Source organism: Passer montanus, unplaced genomic scaffold (assembly GCF_014805655.1).
Source record: "Passer montanus isolate IOZ18808 unplaced genomic scaffold, ASM1480565v1 scaffold102, whole genome shotgun sequence".
NCBI lineage: Eukaryota > Metazoa > Chordata > Aves > Passeriformes > Passeridae > Passer > Passer montanus.
Window position 1 is genome coordinate 401527 of NW_024356727.1, and position 18280 is coordinate 419806.

General features: G+C 47.9%; 2 protein-coding genes across 2 annotated transcripts; both read left to right on the top strand.

Moving 5' to 3' along the window:
- The first annotated feature begins 1232 nt into the window (after positions 1–1232).
- Positions 1233–16048, top strand: SEC23B (SEC23 homolog B, COPII coat complex component). Its single transcript, XM_039717435.1, has 20 exons — positions 1233–1395; positions 3177–3413; positions 4403–4460; positions 5046–5132; positions 5313–5549; positions 5908–5993; positions 6448–6592; positions 7134–7292; positions 8293–8408; positions 9328–9451; positions 9923–10003; positions 10318–10407; positions 10653–10759; positions 10895–11048; positions 12374–12451; positions 12748–12909; positions 13144–13230; positions 14226–14381; positions 15188–15253; positions 15776–16048. Exons 2-20 carry the CDS (start codon positions 3193–3195, stop codon positions 15863–15865), a joined length of 2304 nt encoding a protein of 767 aa, XP_039573369.1. The 5' UTR covers positions 1233–1395; positions 3177–3192; the 3' UTR covers positions 15866–16048.
- Positions 16049–16297: 249 nt separating this feature from the next.
- Positions 16298–17770, top strand: SMIM26 (small integral membrane protein 26). Its single transcript, XM_039717449.1, has 2 exons — positions 16298–16478; positions 17311–17770. Exons 1-2 carry the CDS (start codon positions 16349–16351, stop codon positions 17493–17495), a joined length of 315 nt encoding a protein of 104 aa, XP_039573383.1. The 5' UTR covers positions 16298–16348; the 3' UTR covers positions 17496–17770.
- The last annotated feature ends 510 nt before the right edge of the window (positions 17771–18280 follow it).

Sequence of the window (18280 nt, forward strand, 5' to 3'; positions counted from 1 at the left end):
GTAGTATGCTTCTACTTTTTTATTCCCACTGTGTTTGGGATGTCAGGAAGCTGGGATGGCAAAAGCAACGTTCACCTCAGACAGCATTTCATTTTGCTTTGTTTTGGACCTGGATTGTACTCTGCACATTCCAAACACAGATTTCTGCTGCATTTAAAATAAAGAAAACAGGAAAAAAAAGAAACAAAAACAAACTCCAGAGCTGGGCATGGGTGAGTAGACATGATCACAGGGCAATAATTTCCTTTAAGCAATAGTGGAGCAGTGCCCACACAGAAGCCTGGGGGATATTTGTAAGCTGACCACTGCAAGAATGTAAGGCAAACACTCAAACTATAAGAAGCAGATTGAGGTATTTCACTGCAAAGCCTTTGCACCTCGAATATGTGTGAAAGCCTGCAGGATTCAGGAATGGATTTGCATCCATGCATTCAGATGGGACAAATACTACTTGCATGGCATCACACAAAGCTGCAGGGCAGGATTCCTGTCTTGGGCTCACTAGGAAAAGGCTTTACCTCCCTGCCTTGGGAAGAGAGTCTGGGAAGCAACACAAGATGGAAGCAATGAAAGAGGGACACATATTTGCCTAATTTCAAGGCAGAGACAAGTTCCTGGGGCAAGTCAGATGTGCCAAACCTCCACCCACATCCTCAGGCTCCCTGAAAATTGTGTCCATGCCTGGATCTCTCCTCTCCGAGGGTCTGGGCGCTGCAGGGGTCTCCCCAGTAGGCTGGGGTACGGATTTCCTGGCAGAATGGTGAACCACTGTGGCCTCGAGCAGATGTGGGGGTAAAGCTTGGTCAGGGAACAGATGAGGAGGAAAATCTGATGGATTGTCCCTGCCTTGCTGCTGGGATGGAATGGCCTCAGAACCCTCGGCCCGAGAGAGGAGCCGGGAACTGAGACAAAGGTGAGACTGTGTGGGGCTCGCAGTTTATTTATTTAAAAAGTGTCTCGGCGTTATTAGTGGAGTGCTACTCGTAACACCTTCCCAGGAAGTTCTGTGCTCCCTGCTGAACACGACAGCGCGCCCTCAAGCAGCCGAGCCCCTTGAGGGCAGAGCTGCTTCCCTCATGCCGTGCCGGGGTAGGAACGCGGCTCCGCATCCCACACTTAGCAGGGACACACCGTCCGTCGCCATGGCAGGGCGGAACCAAGACGAGCACCCTGCGGCCGCCGCCCCGCCACGTTCGGCCGGGTCACGCCTCTCCCCTCCTTCTGAGGGGCGGCGCGGCGTGCCCTCAGCCAGGATGGCGGCGGGCCCTCAGCGGGCGCGGGGCGGGCGTGCCGCCGCCGCCATCTTGGCCGCGGGCAGCGCGGACCGCTGAGCTGGCCTTGCCGGGCGCGCGGGGCGTGCCGGGAGGGAGCGGCGCGAGCCGGCGGCGCGGGCAGGTGGGAGCGGCGGGGCTCTGGGAATGGGAATGGGGATGGGAATGGGAATGGGAATGGGAATGGGAATGGGGGAGGTGGTCTGTGTTCCCTGAGGGGACGCGGTGTGAGGCGGTCGGTGATGGCCCCCCTGAGGGGGAAGGGGGCGGTCAGCGGTGTCCCCGGGGGGTGCTGAGGGTGGCCCGCGGTGTCCCCGGCGCGGTGCTCCCATGGGAGATCCGCGGTGTCGCACGGAGCAGCGCGGGCTCGGCGCTGCTCGCCTCGGCCGGGCTGGCGCTCGGCAGTGTCCCCCAGGGCAGGGCTGGGGTCCGGCGTGTCCCCTGTGGAGGGGCGGCAGCGCTTTGCCCCGTGGCCGAGCCGGGGGTCAGTGCTCTGCGGGGCCGAGGTGGCATCTGTGGTGTCCCCTGTAGCAGCAGCTGGAGGATTACACCTGTCCTGACCCCAAAGCAGGGCCACAGCCCATGGCGGTCAGGGCTCTGCCTGGGGCAGGGAAGTGATGCTGGTCTACAGCTGGAAAAAACATGGAATAAATTTGCCCTGCGGCTGTGCTGCACGCCTGAGATGTCAGATGTTTGTATTGCTGTTCTGGTGTGCGGGATCTTTTACAGGCTCTGACTTTCTCATTGACAGACCTGTTTGTGGTGGGGATGTGTTGTGAGCCCTTCTGTTTGTCCATCCAGTGAGGGAGGTGGAAACGTGGGGCAATTCTCCCCTTATGCTTGATTTACATCCTTAATAGTAAGGAAGAGGAAAATGTCAGTGAATTTGGAGTTCTGTAGGGAAATGTTATACCAAAACTTCCCCTCATCTGAGGGGAGGTGTTGCTTCTGATTTTTCATGTGTGTGGCCCTCCTGAACATCCCACCTGCAGTGAGGACCAGGAGTAAGGTAATCCTGGAGCAGCTGTAGGTGAACCTCTGAGTTTCCTTGTCTGGAGCAGGTTGTGAGCTGCTGCTTCTGGCTCTGTGAGTTGCTGCCAGTGCTGTGTGGTGTTTTTGTGGTCTGGATTTGACAAGTAAGTTTTTTGGTAAGCTTGTTCTTGCCTTTCTCAGAGAAATCAAAAGTAGTGATAGCCTGGAGGCTCTTTTTTATGCCTTATTTTGGAGAGTTTAGTGAGACAGCACAGAGAATGATTTCTCTGTTGTGTTGGGGATATTCCTCCTTGATGTTTTCTGAAGTCTTCTGGACTCTCAGTTCCTTTCTTACTGGCAGTGGGACAATTATGCCATGCAGAGTGGGTGTCCAAAAGACCTTTTTTTGATATTTTGTCATGTGCTCCCTTCCCTTTGTAAGCAGGTCAGGCTGGCAGCTTGGTGACATTTGTGACTGGTTTGGTGTCAGACTTGGCCTCCTTTTTTCCCTGCAGCATTTCAGCTGAAGGCTCCAGGACATGTTGCAAATCTGGCTTGTCTTCCCTTACTGACCCAGTCAGGCAGGATTGCCTTGAGGCCAGCATGAGGCTGATTGGATTTTGAGATGTTAAATGTGAATCATAAGGAAAAAAACCCCAACCTCTTGCATTCTGACTTTAAGTGTCGACTTTCTTGTTTCTTTGTTGGATTTGGTGGTGTTTTAATTGGCTGTAATGTTGATGGGAGCACTGGACAGAAGAGATTAATGGAGTCACATGGTTTGTTTGATAATGGGATTAATTCATTGCACTGTGTTGGCTTTGTGCTGCAGTGTCCTGTGCCCCCACCTGTGGTTGGTCTGCTGAGCTCCTTTGCAGGCCTGTTGCCCACACAGGTGGCTGCTGCCCAAAGGTGCCTTCTTGTGTCCTTCAGGAGCTTCTGCGGCGCCATGGCGACGTACCTGGAGTTCATCCAGCAGAACGAGGAGCGTGACGGGGTGCGCTTCAGCTGGAACGTGTGGCCCTCCAGCAGGCTGGAGGCCACCAGGATGGTTGTGCCCCTGGCCTGTCTCCTGACGCCGCTGAAGGAGCGTCTGGACCTGCCCCCCGTGCAGTATGAGCCGGTGCTCTGCAGCAGGCCCACCTGCAAAGCTGTGCTCAACCCACTCTGGTAGGAACTGCTGGGCTGGGGATGTTGGAAAGGGCTGGATAGTGCCTAATTGTCATCTGAGCTTCACTGCTTCCTTATTCTCTGCCCTGTGCCTGGCAGCCTCTTTCGTTTAGATGTGGTGGAATTGTTAAAATCCATACATCAACATGCCTGGTGCTAGAGCTGGCAAGAGCAGAGGACACAGGAGGATCTTTGGGGAGGCTGTTAAGGCAGAGAGTACTCAGCATCCCAGAGAATTTCATGGTGAATGAGGAAACTCGTAATAGACAAAGATGCCCATTATACTGATAATGTGCTCTGGACTCTGATGTTCACTTGTTTTCCTGCTTCCTACACGTCCTACTGCTTGTAGGTCAGCTCCAGTATGAGCATAATGAGGTAATTTTAGAGGAATATCTTGGTTCCAAAATCATGTGATGATCATGCATAGTCAGGGCATGGTGTTGGGCTGAGAAAAAGCAGGGAATGCCAGTAAGAGGAAGTGAAACGAGATCAAAGCCATGGAATGAGAACGTGGCGAGGCATCCTGCACTAGCAGGATGTTGTACTGGGCTGAGGAGAGTAAACTCTGCAGGACAGGGAAAACAGCCTGTTTGTTCTGTGTTTGCACAAGATCTGGGTGGATGGCTCCTGCTGCTCTGACACTGGAGCACTTGGTGCTACAGCTGCACAAACAGTAAGACAATGAGATGAGCCTGAGTGTAGTGAAATTGTTATTAGACCCAAGTCTGTGTCTGCCAAGGGCTGAGCTTCAGAGAGCTGTCAGTGGTTCCTCGTGCTGACAAGCCTGGAAATGGCAGGGCTGGATTAGCTAATGAACTTCCTGGTAATAGAACCAGAGTCTGAGTCCCTAAAACACTTGCTGTTCAAGCTGGAGTGTCTTTTTCTTCCTCAGTGCTGCGAACCAGCATGGATTAATGAATTAATTGTGAAGCTTTGCTGTAAAATTGTTCCTGAAGTCACACCAATGCCTCATCTTTCCCTTGCAGCCAAGTTGACTTTCGGGCCAAGCTTTGGGCTTGTAACTTCTGTTTTCAGAGAAACCAGGTATGTTGGAAAAAGCACTTCCACCTTTCAGTGAACAATTTATTGATGGCCTTCCCTGGACATTAAACATAAATTCTGCTTCTCTAGATCCCTTCCCTTGGCTTTCTTCTCTTGCTGAGCCCAGGGTAGAGTACAGTCTGCTTTATCTGACATATTGTCAGTGATTTTACTGGCATGCAGAGCATGTAAAGAGATAAAAATGCTATTTTATTCTATGTGTCCTAGTCTGTTTCTTGCATCTGATATTTAATACTCCTGCAGATTATGGAATTCATTAGATTTGAGTAGACTTTTGCCATCAGAAACTATGGCTAAAAGAATTTCAACTACTACATTGTTGCTGCTGTAGCCTTACTTTTTATTTACACTGGATTGAGCAGGTGTCCCTCCTGCTGTCCACTTGTTGTCAGTGCTTAGGAAAAGCACTGTGGGTTTCTTGTAATGAATTAATCAGGTTGGTGCAGTGGCAGTAAATAAAAAGTTGAATAACCACATCATCAGCAGGGCAGGCTCTGTGCTGCAGACGAGAGCCCTACATTTTTGTCCTGCAACTTCCTTGTCCTAATTTTTTGTTCTCTTTTTCAGTTCCCCCCAGCATATGCTGGCATTTCTGAAGTCAATCAGCCAGCAGAGCTTATGCCTCAGTTTTCAACAATTGAATACATAGTGCAGGTAAATGAACCACAGGCAAGGTTGAAGCTTCCAGAATTGTCTTGTTTGTGACAAATGATATATGTGTAAAATTTTCTTAGGATAATGCAAATAAATACCATGTCTGCAAGGTGCTTAAGAAGGGGCTCATTTTATTCCTTGGCTGGAGGCTTTATAAAATGTCATTTCTTCCCACGTCAGCGAGGTCCGCAGACGCCATTGATCTTCCTGTATGTTGTGGACACGTGCTTGGAAGAGGAGGATTTGCAGGCCCTGAAGGAGTCCCTGCAGATGTCCCTGAGCCTGCTGCCTCCCGATGCCCTGGTGGGGCTCATCACTTTTGGCCGCATGGTCCAGGTTCACGAGCTGAGCTGTGAAGGGATTTCCAAGAGCTACGTGTTCCGGGGCACCAAGGACCTGACAGCCAAGCAAATCCAGGTGTGCTCTGCCATCCCTCAGGCCAGGGGCTTGTACCTCTCAGCTCTGTTGGGCTCTCAAGCACAGGGCTCTCTGGGAGAAAGGAGGGCTTGGTGCTCTCAACTGTGAGCCAGTTGCTCTCCCAGTACCTGTCCTGTCTTTTTGCTTTTGTAAATGTCTCGGAAGCTTGTTCAGGATTGAGTTTTTATATTTCATATAATGGACCCATGATCCATTCCTAATGGCAGTGCAAAGATAATAATTTTACAGATTTAAGTATATTTAATGCCGCAGTATTGCAGGTGTTATTAAGTAGTAATACAAGTAATATGGTTAGTGTTTGACTAGTACATCTCTGCCTCCTCTTTCCTGTTCTTAGGATATGCTTGGGCTTTCGAGGCCAGCTGTCCCCATGCAACAGGGAAGACCTCTTCAAACTCCAGAGCAGCCTGTTATTTCCAGCAGGTAAGCTTCACCAGCACAGCACACAGATGTTTTATGCTCCTTTATACCCATAGATCACACTTCTAACCCTGGGTTTCCCAGGAGGGGAAAGGAGATTTAAATGGTATTGTCTTGTCACAGTTATTTACCTCCATTGAACACAGTTTTCTCTTTCTCAGCTTCTCTTTTTCAGTGGTAGCTCTCATGCCTTTCAACAAACTCACTTTTGAACTTCTTTCCTGTTCTTTATGTGACTTTGCCTTCTTGTCAGTTCCTGATGTTTTCCTTTGGTCAAATTTTTTATTTTGCACGGGCTTGTTATCTTGGAAAGTTTGCATGTAAGAAGACAACCTGCTGCATGTCTCTTTACTTCTGATTATTGTCTCAGTGCATTTTATGTGTGCCAGAAACAAAGAGGCAGCTTTTTTCTTCTCCAAACTTAGAAGCAGGAAAACACTGTTTTGAATTTTTGCAGGTTCCTCCAGCCTGTGCATAAGATTGACATGAATTTAACAGATCTGCTTGGAGAGCTGCAGAGGGACCCATGGCCAGTGACCCAGGGAAAGAGACCCTTGCGATCTACTGGAGTGGCTCTTTCAATTGCAGTTGGCTTATTGGAGGTACTTCCAATGCTGTGCTTTGAGATGAGAGGCCAAAGTAAGCACATGGCCATACCTGCTGAGATGAGTGCAGCTGGGTTACAGTGGGATGCAGAGGTGCAATTTGTCTGCTGACATTTGAGCTGTGCTAGCACTGGCTGATGTTGGTGGGCTGGAAGGTTCCATCTAAATGGAATTTAAATTTGCAGGTGTTTAAAGGTCTCTGATTCTTGTGTGTGTTGCCACACAAGAGGTGATACTATGCACTGGATTTATTTAAGTATTATCTAAGATATAAGTAAAGAGAACAGAAACCGCCTGCTTCCTGTTTTGAAGACATGAAGCTTGACATGGTTTGAGTTTAAACTTTATCTGAGTGCTGTGACTGTCAGGAAGTGCATCACTATTTATCAAGGTAGCATCTAGCAAGGACAGGTCCCCACTGACACTGCAGGAGCACGTGCAGACCCTTCTCTAAAGAAAGAATTGTTACTATTTAATCAGTTTCCCTTTTTTTCCCCCTCCTCCCCCTCTCTGATACAAGTCTTTGTTTTTATTTTAGGGCACATTTCCAAACACAGGGGCCAGAATAATGCTGTTCACAGGCGGGCCACCAACGCAAGGGCCAGGCATGGTGGTGGGAGATGAGCTGAAAACACCCATCCGTTCCTGGCATGACATAGAGAAGGATAATGCAAGGTTCATGAAGAAGGCCACCAAAGTAGGTACTAGGGCTTGATGGCTGTGTTTAAAAGCTGAAACTGAATGTTGTGTCAGAGCACTACGTGGGTTGCATGGTTGTCCTTGAAATAATCTGAGTCTTTGTGTATGCTAAATTATGAGGATGCTTAAGGGAAGAGTAAAAAAGCTTCCTCCTAGTTAGTTCTCCATCATGGCCTTGTGTCTTCTCAGAGAAGAAAGTATGTCAGTGTTTTTTATTAGCTTATGGGGGTGGAGAATTTGTTCACCTGCATTATTGTATCTCCTCCTGGAGAGGAACAAATCTCCCAAGAGCTGGTTATTTCCAGAAAGCCTCCTTTGTCTTCTTGACATAAAACAACCATTAAAACAGAAAAAATGTCAGATATGAAATGTGCCTGTCAGCTTAGAGAAAGCAGGATGACACTTGTTCTCCTAACTATCTTTGGGTTCCCAGCAAGTCATCACAGACTAGATGATCCCTTGTCATTTATGCACTGTTTATATTTGAGACAATGAGCTCAGGCTCATCCAAATGCATCCCTCATCCTAGAAGGGAGCTGTAGCCAACATCTCTTCAGCTACCACACCACAGCACTGGTGGTTTCCCCATCTGTACCTTGTGTTGGCCTGAGGTGGGGAGCAGCAGAAATTGCAGAACTTGCAGCAATTGCAGCCTCCTAACCCCTGTGTGTGTGTTCCCAGCACTACGAGACTCTGGCCAACCGCTCTGCGGCCAACGGGCACTGCATCGACTGTTCTTTGGGTTCCCAGCGAGTCATCACAGACTAGATGATCCCTTGTCATTTATGCACTGTTTATATTTGAGACAATGAGCTCAGGCTCATCCAAATGCATCCCTCATCCTAGAAGGGAGCTGTAGCCAACATCTCTTCAGCTACCACACCACAGCACTGGTGGTTTCCCCATCTGTACCTTGTGTTGGCCTGAGGTGGGGAGCAGCAGAAATTGCAGAACTTGCAGCAATTGCAGCCTCCTAACCCCTGTGTGTGTGTTCCCAGCACTACGAGACTCTGGCCAACCGCTCTGCGGCCAACGGGCACTGCATCGACATCTACGCCTGTGCCCTGGACCAGACAGGGCTGCTGGAGATGAAGTGCTGTGCAAACCTCACTGGGTATGTTCACAGCAGGGCAGCACACAGCTGGCACCTGCTTTTTGGGGTGTTTTTGGAGGGGGAGAAGTTCAGGAAGCAATTAGGTGTGCTGTCAAGGCAGAAGGTTTTTTATCGTTCTGTTCTAAACTGTGGTTTGAATTTGCCAGGAATTATATGGCAAGCCTCACCTGATCCCAGTCTACATTTCTGGAGTCTCAAAGCAGCATGTGAATTAGCACTGCTGTTAGAAAACTCAATGGTGGGTAGAAGTTTTCCTTGTGTGGGCCAGATTTTCTCTGCTTAACAGCTCGCTTATGCTTTCTCCAGGGATTCTTGACTTCCCTGGGCTCAGTTTTAAGTGACATGTCTTAAGGGGTAAGGGTCTCTGTCCCGTACTGCTAGAACTGGTCTCTGTGAGGAAGGCTGTGTGCTAACCCAGGCCTTTTGAGGACTTGGCATGTCTTACTGCAAGTGCAAGGTGTTTGTAAATAACCCCTCAGTGCTCAGCAAGGAGAAGAGAGACTGTTTGACCCTGTGGATGTGTTACTGAGCTGCATCTGTCAGACCTGGGTTTGCCAGGACACTTAGGGGAGGCCCAGCACCTTCCCTGTGCTGCAGTGGTGCAGCCACCTCTGGTGTGGTGTGGGTGGTTCCAGCCCTGCTCAGGGAAAGCAGGATGAGCAGAGTTGAAACACAAACGTTTTGAAGGCAGCTGAAGCAATGGCAAGAAACGGAACTGAGAAAGGAAATGACAAAGGTGGAGCACTAACCTGTGTGGCTTTGTAGGAGACACCCATACTCCCTGGTATGAATCCTGCCTATGCAAAGGCATGCTCTAAAGCAGTAACTGCATGTGTTTGCACGTGTCAGAGGCTCAGGGGTGTATCCTTTGTACTTCTAGTTCCCAGCTGCTTCAGTTGCCTTGTTTTTTCTTTCCCAGAGGACACATGGTGATGGGAGACTCCTTCAACACTTCTCTCTTCAAGCAGACCTTCCAGAGGGTGTTTAGCAAAGGCTACAATGGGGAATTTAGGATGGCTTTTGGTGCAAATCTGGATGTGAAGGTGAGAGATGAGTTTGACTGCAGTAATGGGGAAATACAAGTGCTGTTGATTAATAAGTCACTTTAAGTCTCTGGGATGTTTGGGGTGCAGGAATGTCTACATATCTGAGGTCAGATGTAGTGCTTCTTTGGGAGAAGTACTGTACTGGAGGGATATTTATTTGGAAGCATAGTAATTTTGTTGTTGTGTGGGTTTTATTGTTTTGTTTGTTTGGTTTGGTTATGTTTTATTTAAAGCAGCCTCTTCTCACTCAACAAGGAACATTTCATATTGTTTAATACCTGTAAATATGTCTTCATTATTAAAATGTGGTTCTGTAGATTCTCTTATCTTCACTAATTGTAGTAGTGGATGGTCTGGGAAAATACCATCTCATTAAAGCTGAGCAACTAATTTAGACTGTGTGTATTTTATTTGACTGACTTCATAAAAAAAACCAAACTCTTTTTTTTTTTTTTTACCTTGTTCAAGACCTCCAGGGAGCTGAAAATTGCAGGAGCCATTGGACCATGCATATCCCTGAATGCTAAAGGGCCGTGTGTGTCTGAAAATGTAAGTTTGTGACATGGAAAAATCTTTAACAAAGAAGTAAATATACAATGCAAAGTTTCTGTCTAGACCTACAGTTGAACCAGAATGCCAGTTTTCCAGGAAACATCCCTAGGAAATAACAGTCTTTCTTAGACTAAATTCTTGCTTCCTAAGGGTTTCTTTTAACTGTATGGCCTTCAGTAACTTCATTCACACCCAAAATATGCAGAATCTAGAAGGCCTGCCATTTATTGTACCTCTGATCAGAATTTAACATAAGCTTCCCTTTCCTGCTGCTAGAGGAAAATTGCTGCTTTCTTTTTGATTCTGTGCAGGAACTTGGAATTGGAGGGACATCTCAATGGAAAATCTGTAGTCTGGATCCCAGTACAACTCTGGCTATTTACTTTGAAGTGGTAAATCAGGTCAGTCTTGGCTTTTTTTTTTTTAATCATCTTTTTTACTCATCAAACTAGTTGTTACAGGTCTAGAAAATGCAATGACACCCCCTGTGTTGCAGGTGGATGGCTGCAAAGCAGCCAAGTGTTCTGTGATGAGAAAATAATTTCAGATTTTTTTTTTTGCGTGTGTCTCTTTCTTTTGTGTGCTGTGGGGGAAGAGTTCTGGAAAAGGCATCGTGTTTTGAAGTCTGCCCTTGTTTCATTTGCAGCACAATGCACCCATCCCTCAGGGGGGCAGAGGGGCAGTGCAGTTTGTCACCCAGTACCAACACTCCAGCACCCAGAAGCGCATCCGTGTCACCACCGTAGCCAGAAAGTGAGTACCCCGTGCCAGTGCTCTGGCACAGTGGCAGCAGCTTCAGCTCCCACCTGTGCTGGGATTCCTGGCTTTTTGCTGGGTGCATTGGCACACGTGGGTGCACGTGGCATTAACCCTTTGCTCACCCTGCAGCTGGGCAGATGCACAGACTCAGCTGCAGCACATCGAGGCCGCGTTCGACCAGGAGGCAGCTGCCGTGCTCATGGCACGGCTGGGAGTGTACAGGGCTGAGTCTGAGGAGGGCCCTGATGTTCTGCGGTGGCTGGACAGGCAGCTCATCAGGCTGGTAAGACCAACACTGAGCTTGGGGGCATTCTTGATTTCAGTGAAAATGGGAGAGACAACAGCAGTCTTTGTTCAGATTGACTTGCTTTGTTTGTGCTTGGATCATGGTCACAGAGGTGTAGTGTGGAATAACTCAGAACCCAGTGTGATCAGCAAATTTAGGATGGGATAGGTGAGCATCCCATCATGCTGAAAGGGATTGAATAAGGGATAGCAAAACATAGAATAATGCAGGTGTGATTGTCACTGGCTCAGTTCTCCTGCTTAAAGTAGGACCAGCTCTGAAGTTAGAGCAGCTTGCTCCAAGTCTTGTTCAGTTGTGTTTTGACAATCTCCAAAGGTGGGATTTCTTATGCTTCTCTTGACAGCCTGTTCCAATGTCTGGTCATAGTCGCTGGTTTGGTTTTTTTTTTTCTCTTCCCTGCCTCTATCTCTCAATCAGAATTTCCATTTCCCCAGTTACCAGTCAGGTAGACAGCAAGCTTGACTCCCTGATCTCACTCTTCACCAGGCCGAACAAACCCATCTTCTTCAGCTTCATTTTCTTCATAAGACGCTCCAACCCCTGACTAACTTGGTGGTCTCTGCTATTCCAGTGTGTCCATGTTTGTCTTGCACTGGAGAGCCCAAAGCTGGGCACAGCATTCAGATGTGGGCAAGTTCAGGATAGTAATCTGAAATAATTCTGCAACCTCCTACTGTCTCTTGGTTTCAGTTTCACAAGCCCAAATTGTCTAAATCAGTGCTGGTTGTCCAAACACCCATGTGGGGTTGGTACTAACACAATATGGCACATCAGACCCTAAAAAACCAGGGCCAGTCAAATAGAGATTGGAGCACAAGCACAAACAGGAGCAAACTGTTTGCTGCAGTGACTGTGGGATAATTTAGAGTTTAATTTCTAAAACCACTGATACTTAGTTTCAGTGAAAGAGTGAAATACTGATCTGCTATTCTGCAAGAAGTGTTCTATAGGGTACAGAACAGTTTAGGTGTAATAGCCCTGAATGAATGGAAAAAAAAAGGGTAGTGCTGTAGAGGCACCATTTCTTTCATTCTTTGATAATTTCAAGTCTAGACTTTATGAATATATATATATATCAAAATAGATTAAATATTCATTCTCATTCCAGAAAGACAGAGAAACCACTGATTTAAAGAAAAATAGCCTGTAAGTGCTGTAGTTATTGTTCTTGTTAGGTTCATGCCTTGATTGTTTAAAAATTAGCAGAAGAACACTCTGTAGAAAAAGAGATGTAAATTCTACTAAAAAAAGGAAAAAGTAGAAAAAACAGATAACTAAAGTACCCATTTTGCTTCCAACAGTGTCAGAAATTTGGACAATACAACAAAGATGATCCCAACTCCTTTAGGCTGTCAGAATCATTTTCTTTGTATCCTCAGGTAAGAATGTCACTTCCCACAGCCATGGGAAAAGTGTGCAGGGGTGAGTGGGAATGATGATAAAACATCTTGCACTATTTATCAGATTCAGGAGGGGAGGAACAGGTGCTTTTTTAATGTAATGGACTGGTCCTGTAGTTCAGCACTGCAAGAGACCAATAAGAGAAGAAATCTGGGGAGTTATTAAGGGGCACACTTTTCCCAAAGAATTTGCTGTTCAAAAATACTGGAATTGGTTCCAGATGCCTTGGCAACTTTGGCTGACATTTCTTGTGTCACTCCTCTTTGTGGTGCAGTTCATCTTCCACCTGCGCCGCTCGCCATTCCTGCAGGTCTTCAACAACAGCCCAGATGAGTCTTCCTATTACCGGCACCACTTTGCCAGGCAGGATCTGACCCAGTCCCTCATTATGATCCAGCCCATCCTTTATGCTTATTCTTTCCATGGGCCTCCTGAGGTGAGTCTGTGTTTTCCAGGAAGAGGTCAATCAACTCAAAATAACGAGTGTTCAGTTGAAGTAACACTATTTCAGCCAGAAGGCCCCTGTAGATTTAAAAAAAATTATTAAAGGACAAGATACTTTTATTCAAGATCGTACCAAATTACACTTGGATGGGCATAGAAGTTGCTCTCTGGCATCTTAAGATCTGAGGGCATAGGGGTGCCTGACTTTGTTCTTTATTTTCCCCAGCCAGTGCTTTTGGACAGCAGCAGTATTCTTCCTGACAGAATCCTGCTGATGGATACTTTCTTCCAGATAGTTATCTACCTTGGTGAGGTATGGTGAAACACATTCTCTTTCTCTGTTTGTGCCCCTTCCCTCCTGCCATGCATGCAGACAGCTTTGCTGCTAGTAGGAAATATGAACAGACTAACTTCTTGCAAAGCCCACACAGCATAAGGACGATGTCATGTACGTGCTGCTTGTTGTAATACAATTCCCACCACTGTCAGAGTAAAAATAATACTGGAACCACTAAGGATATGTTCTGCACTGAGTACCAGCTGTTGTGGTAGCTTGGCCATGAAGGTGGTCCCTTACCATCCCTGGAAAAGGCCAGAGAAACTGGAAATTAAGCAGGGCAGAGTTAACAAGAGGATACCTAGTTTGACAGGGTTGCAAGTATTTTCAGAGGAGTGACAGAATTTTGGTTGCAGGGTTTTCATACTTAAGTACTGCGGCTCTTCAAGAAATCAGTTAGGCAGTTTTCCAGTTTTTGCTTTTAAATACTGGATGGGTTTGGAAGCTGATGCTATATTCCTCTCATGACTGAGGGAAGTGCTTAGATACTTTCTAAAAATCTTCAGGAGTTACCTTAAGGAGTTTCTGTCTTCTGTTGCAGAGCAGGACACTCAGTAACTGGGTAAAAACCAGACAAGGGAAGAGCTGAGTGTCTGGCCTGTGTACTTATAGAGGAATTGCTGCAGACATATGGTGCATGCAATGGATACCTTGAAAATACTGTAAGGCCAAGTCAGATTCAAAATGTCAGTGATTTATAAATGCTTCTGTGTTGGCACAGGCTGAAGCATATTGAAGATTTTCAACAAACTGCTCTGGCACTGCACAAATTGCTGCTAGTTTTTGTGTTGGGTTCTTGTGCTTAAATTTGGGGACAGAAAGTAATGTTGTAGGCACAGTGGTGAAGGTGTGTGTTTGCCCCTAAGTGGAAGCACATGCAGCATTCTGCTGCTTTGAGACATGCAGGGTAAAAAGGGAAGGCTTGTAGACATCCCTGCTCCATTTTAATTTTTTTCCTGTCCCATCAACAGACTATTGCCCAGTGGCAGAAAGCTGGATACCAGGACATGCCTGAATATGAAAACTTTAAGCACCTCCTGCAAGCCCCACTGGATGATGCCCAGGAAATCTTGCAGACCAGATTCCCAATGCCACGTTACATCCACACTGAGCACGGGGGCAGTCAGGTAAGGAAGTTTCTGGAGGAACTCTTTCTGTTGTTGCCTAGAGCAAATGACTCATTCTGCTTTTTTGAAAGGTTCTGGTAGTCAAACACAATTTAGCTCTTCAAAGTGCAGAGCTTGCATATTTTCTTATCAACTTTTACTACAACTCTGTCTTTTAATAGGCTGATCACGTGCTGGATATGGTTATAAAATCTGAGGGTGGAAAAAGAAATGGAAAAGCTAACTTAAATATGTTTCTATTCCCCAGTAAAAAGGTGGGAAATAAATGATTTGGCTATGTGTCTATAGTTAGGTTGCTAGGACAGTAATGCTGAATGATTCACCATCTGTATCTTCATTCTCAAGCACTGAATGAGGATATAAAATTGTTCCTATTTTCACTCTTCCTGGAATTGCAATGTGCTGCAGTTGTTTGTAGCAGTGAAGGGCAGGAACTGATGCTCCAAACTAAAGGTTTGGTGTTGATTTTTGCTGTGACCCTGTTACACTGGTCTGGCACTGAGCCCTTTTTGGAGGAGCAGATGTGGCATGGGGAGAAGAACAGTGCTGGTGTTTCCTGTGCCATGGGTTCCTGTCCCGTGGAATCAGAGCTGCCCTGCCAGGCGAGCACAGCCTGGATACTCAGTGCCCCTGGAGACAACCTGTCTGTGGAGCAGGGATTTCTGGACTTGAAACATGCTTAAGCTAACTCAGTACCTTGCAAAAGCAGAGGAACATTGCTGACCATGCATCTCAGGTGAGATGAAGCCTGAGGGAGCCGACAGGTCTCTCATTTTACCAAACTCCTCCTCTTTTTGTCTTTATAGGCCCGGTTCCTCCTGTCTAAAGTGAATCCTTCTCAGACCCACAACAACCTCTATGCCTGGGGCCAGGTAAGCAACGGAGGAGCTGCTCATCTTTGGGAGTGCTGTAAAATACACATGGACACGTTTGTGTGTGCAGTGGCCATCCTGTCTCACCAAGTGGCCACAAACAGTGCTACATTTGTCTTTGGCTCCTTATCATGGCAGCACTGGATGATCAGAATGGAGTTTTCAAGCCTGCATGTCATGCTTTTTCAGTATTCTGGAAAAAGCAACTAGCATATGGATAGATATGGATCTAATTTAGCTGAGAATACTAGACTTTGTATCCTCTTTGCTTACCTTGTTTGTGTAGAGCTTTGGGCAGCAAAATTCCCAGTGCTTTAGGAAGAAGAGACTTCCCTGCAGCAGTTCAGATTGTAGGAGAGGATAATGCTGGTGCTGTTGCCAAAGGGCAGCATCTGTCTGCTGCGGGAGAAAAAGGTTTTAGCAGGCAATTAGGTCGGAGTGCTGACTTTTGATTTACTTTCAGTTCTTCCCCTGTGTTAGCAACAGTGTTTTAGGCTCGTTGTTACTTTGTTTCTTCTGCAGGAATCCGGAGCTCCGATCCTGACAGATGATGTGAGTCTCCAGGTGTTCATGGACCACCTTAAAAAGCTGGCGGTTTCAAGTGCATCGTGACTGGTCGGACTGAGCAGCAGGAGCAGAGGATTTACATGGATCTTTACATGGATCGTGTTGATGACAGACGTGGACCAATTTATTTACATTTCCTTTCCTCTCTTTTAAACTAGGGATTTTAACTGTTACACGAAATAAACATTCGGGGAGAGTTTTTTACTTCTCCCTTCTAATTTATTTGTATTGCTGTTGGTCTGTGTTCTGTTCACTCTGTGTTTTCCACACATCCTAATTAGAGTTGAAAGGTGTTTTAGCCAACAGAGATTTCGACAGCCTTTACCTTAACATTTAATGTCCTTAAGAGGTCTCCCAGCAAGCAGGGGGCTGTAATAGTGACAATAAAGCCGGCTAGGAGCACAGCTCCTCAGTGTTGTTCCCAAATCCCGCTGCCGGTGCCGCGGGCGGCTCTTGGCTCCTTTGGCCCCGCCCCCCGCGCGTGCCCCCTCTGGGGGCGGGGCCTCTCTCGCGTCCGCGCGGGCGGCCATGAAGCCGGCGCGCGCCGCCGTCTGGAACGCCCGGGCCGCGCTGCTCTACTCGCTGGGCGCCTGGACCACGCTGGGCGGCCTCATCTACTACAGCCGTCTGGAGAAAGGCGGCACCGCCACCGGCACCGGTACCGGCAGCGGGGCCTGCGGTCACCGCCGGGGGGTGGGGAGGTTTCGCTGAGGGACAGCCCGCTCGGCGCGCGTCGCGTCCGGGGCGGGGCTTGCCCGGGGGGCGGGGCTTGCGTGAGGGGGAGCTGGGCCGGGGGCGGTGCCGGGCTCTCCTCGCTGCCCGGGCAGGCACCGGGATCGTCCTGTCCCGCTCCCAGCGCTTCCCGGCCGGGGAAGGTAGCGCTGGGTGGTGCCCGCCCGCCCCTAGGGGCACTGTGCGGCTGCCGGAGCGCTTCGGGCTCCGCTCGGGCTGCGTGAGCCGGGTGTCCGCCCGGGCCGCCCCCGGCAGGCCCTCCTGAAGGGAGGTGAATCCCGTGTCCATGGGAGAAGCTCGTGCTCTGTCTCGAGTCACAGGAGCGGGCACTAGGCTCTTCCCAACCTGTTGCTTTTATCTGCGCTGTGGGAATGGTTCGAAGCTGTGCTGCGGGAGGGTTAGGCTGGACATTAGGAAGCATTTCTTTACCGAGTGCGGTCAGATAATGGAATTAATGGGTGTTTGCACTGGGCTGCTTGGGCTAGCTTTGATGTGGATAGCTTGGGAAACCTGTTGTTACTGCTATTATAGTACTGATAATTGTCCAGTAACCAGTGCAGGTATCTGATTTATCCCATTAAATCCGTTTTTCTGGCTATGGTTAACAGATCTTTCCTATCTGATCCTCAGAATGGAAGAAAAAGCAAAAAGAATACTGAATGCCCATGTGGCTGCAGTGATAAAGGGATAAAACATTTTATTGATGTGCTATTTTTTGTCTTCCCCTGCCCCCCCTTACCATCCTTTCTATTCCTTAGAGAATGAAAATGATCCTGAGGCAAACCAAGGGCCCCGCAAGGAAGTATACACTAAGGAATATCCTTTTGGATTGACAGTGACAACAGAAATAACATACAAAGAGGTTCAGCCTCCTCTTACTCGGCTGCTCAGGCGTGTGGTATCATTCTTTGTTCCTAATGGTGACCCTCCTTCTGAAAAGTGAGCTGTGCAGAAGCTCGGAACGCTGTGCTGGACCTCTGAGAACATCATCCCAGAGCACTGCTGGAACACTGTCCCTTGCATTGCTGGAGCAGCAGCTCTGCCCCGCTGGTGTGGAGCTGCTTTCCCAGCAGGACAAACCCAGGCCATCCAGGCTGTACCTCAGCTCCTCAGCTCTGAAATGGATACTTCAGGAATGATGAGTAAACGGCGAGGAATGTAGTTTAATGTTTTGGAGCTCTTAATGGTCCTTCAAATAAAAGCTCGAGAGATGAGTTACAAGTGTGGAAATGTTTCTGTAAGCTAAAGTCTTACTGAATGTTCTGCTCCAGGCTCTTGTTCTTTAGGGATCTTGTTCTTTAGGGTACTGTCCCTCAGCTCTGTGGCCAGAAACAATGTTCGTTCTGTGGGGTTTTCCCTAGTCCTTACGGACATCCCTTCCCTGTTTCTCTTGGGGCTCTCCCTACAGCCCTTTTAGGACACATCTTGCCCTGCCCCACAAGGGGATCTAAGGTTTCCCATCTTGCTGTATGGAAAGCTGTCTCCATTTCCTCTGCCCACACACCTCAGCTTCCAGATCCTTCCAGTTGCTGAAGGGGCCCAGCAGGGGGATGCTGCTGGGAGAGGGACTCTTCATCAGGAACTGTGCTGATACGACAAAGGGGAGTTGGTACAAATAAGGAGAGGGGAAATTTAGTTAGATATTAGGAGAGATTCTCGACAGTGGGAGTGGTGAGGCACTGGAACAGGCTGCCTGGGGAGGTTTGGATGCCCCAGCTGTGGAAGTGT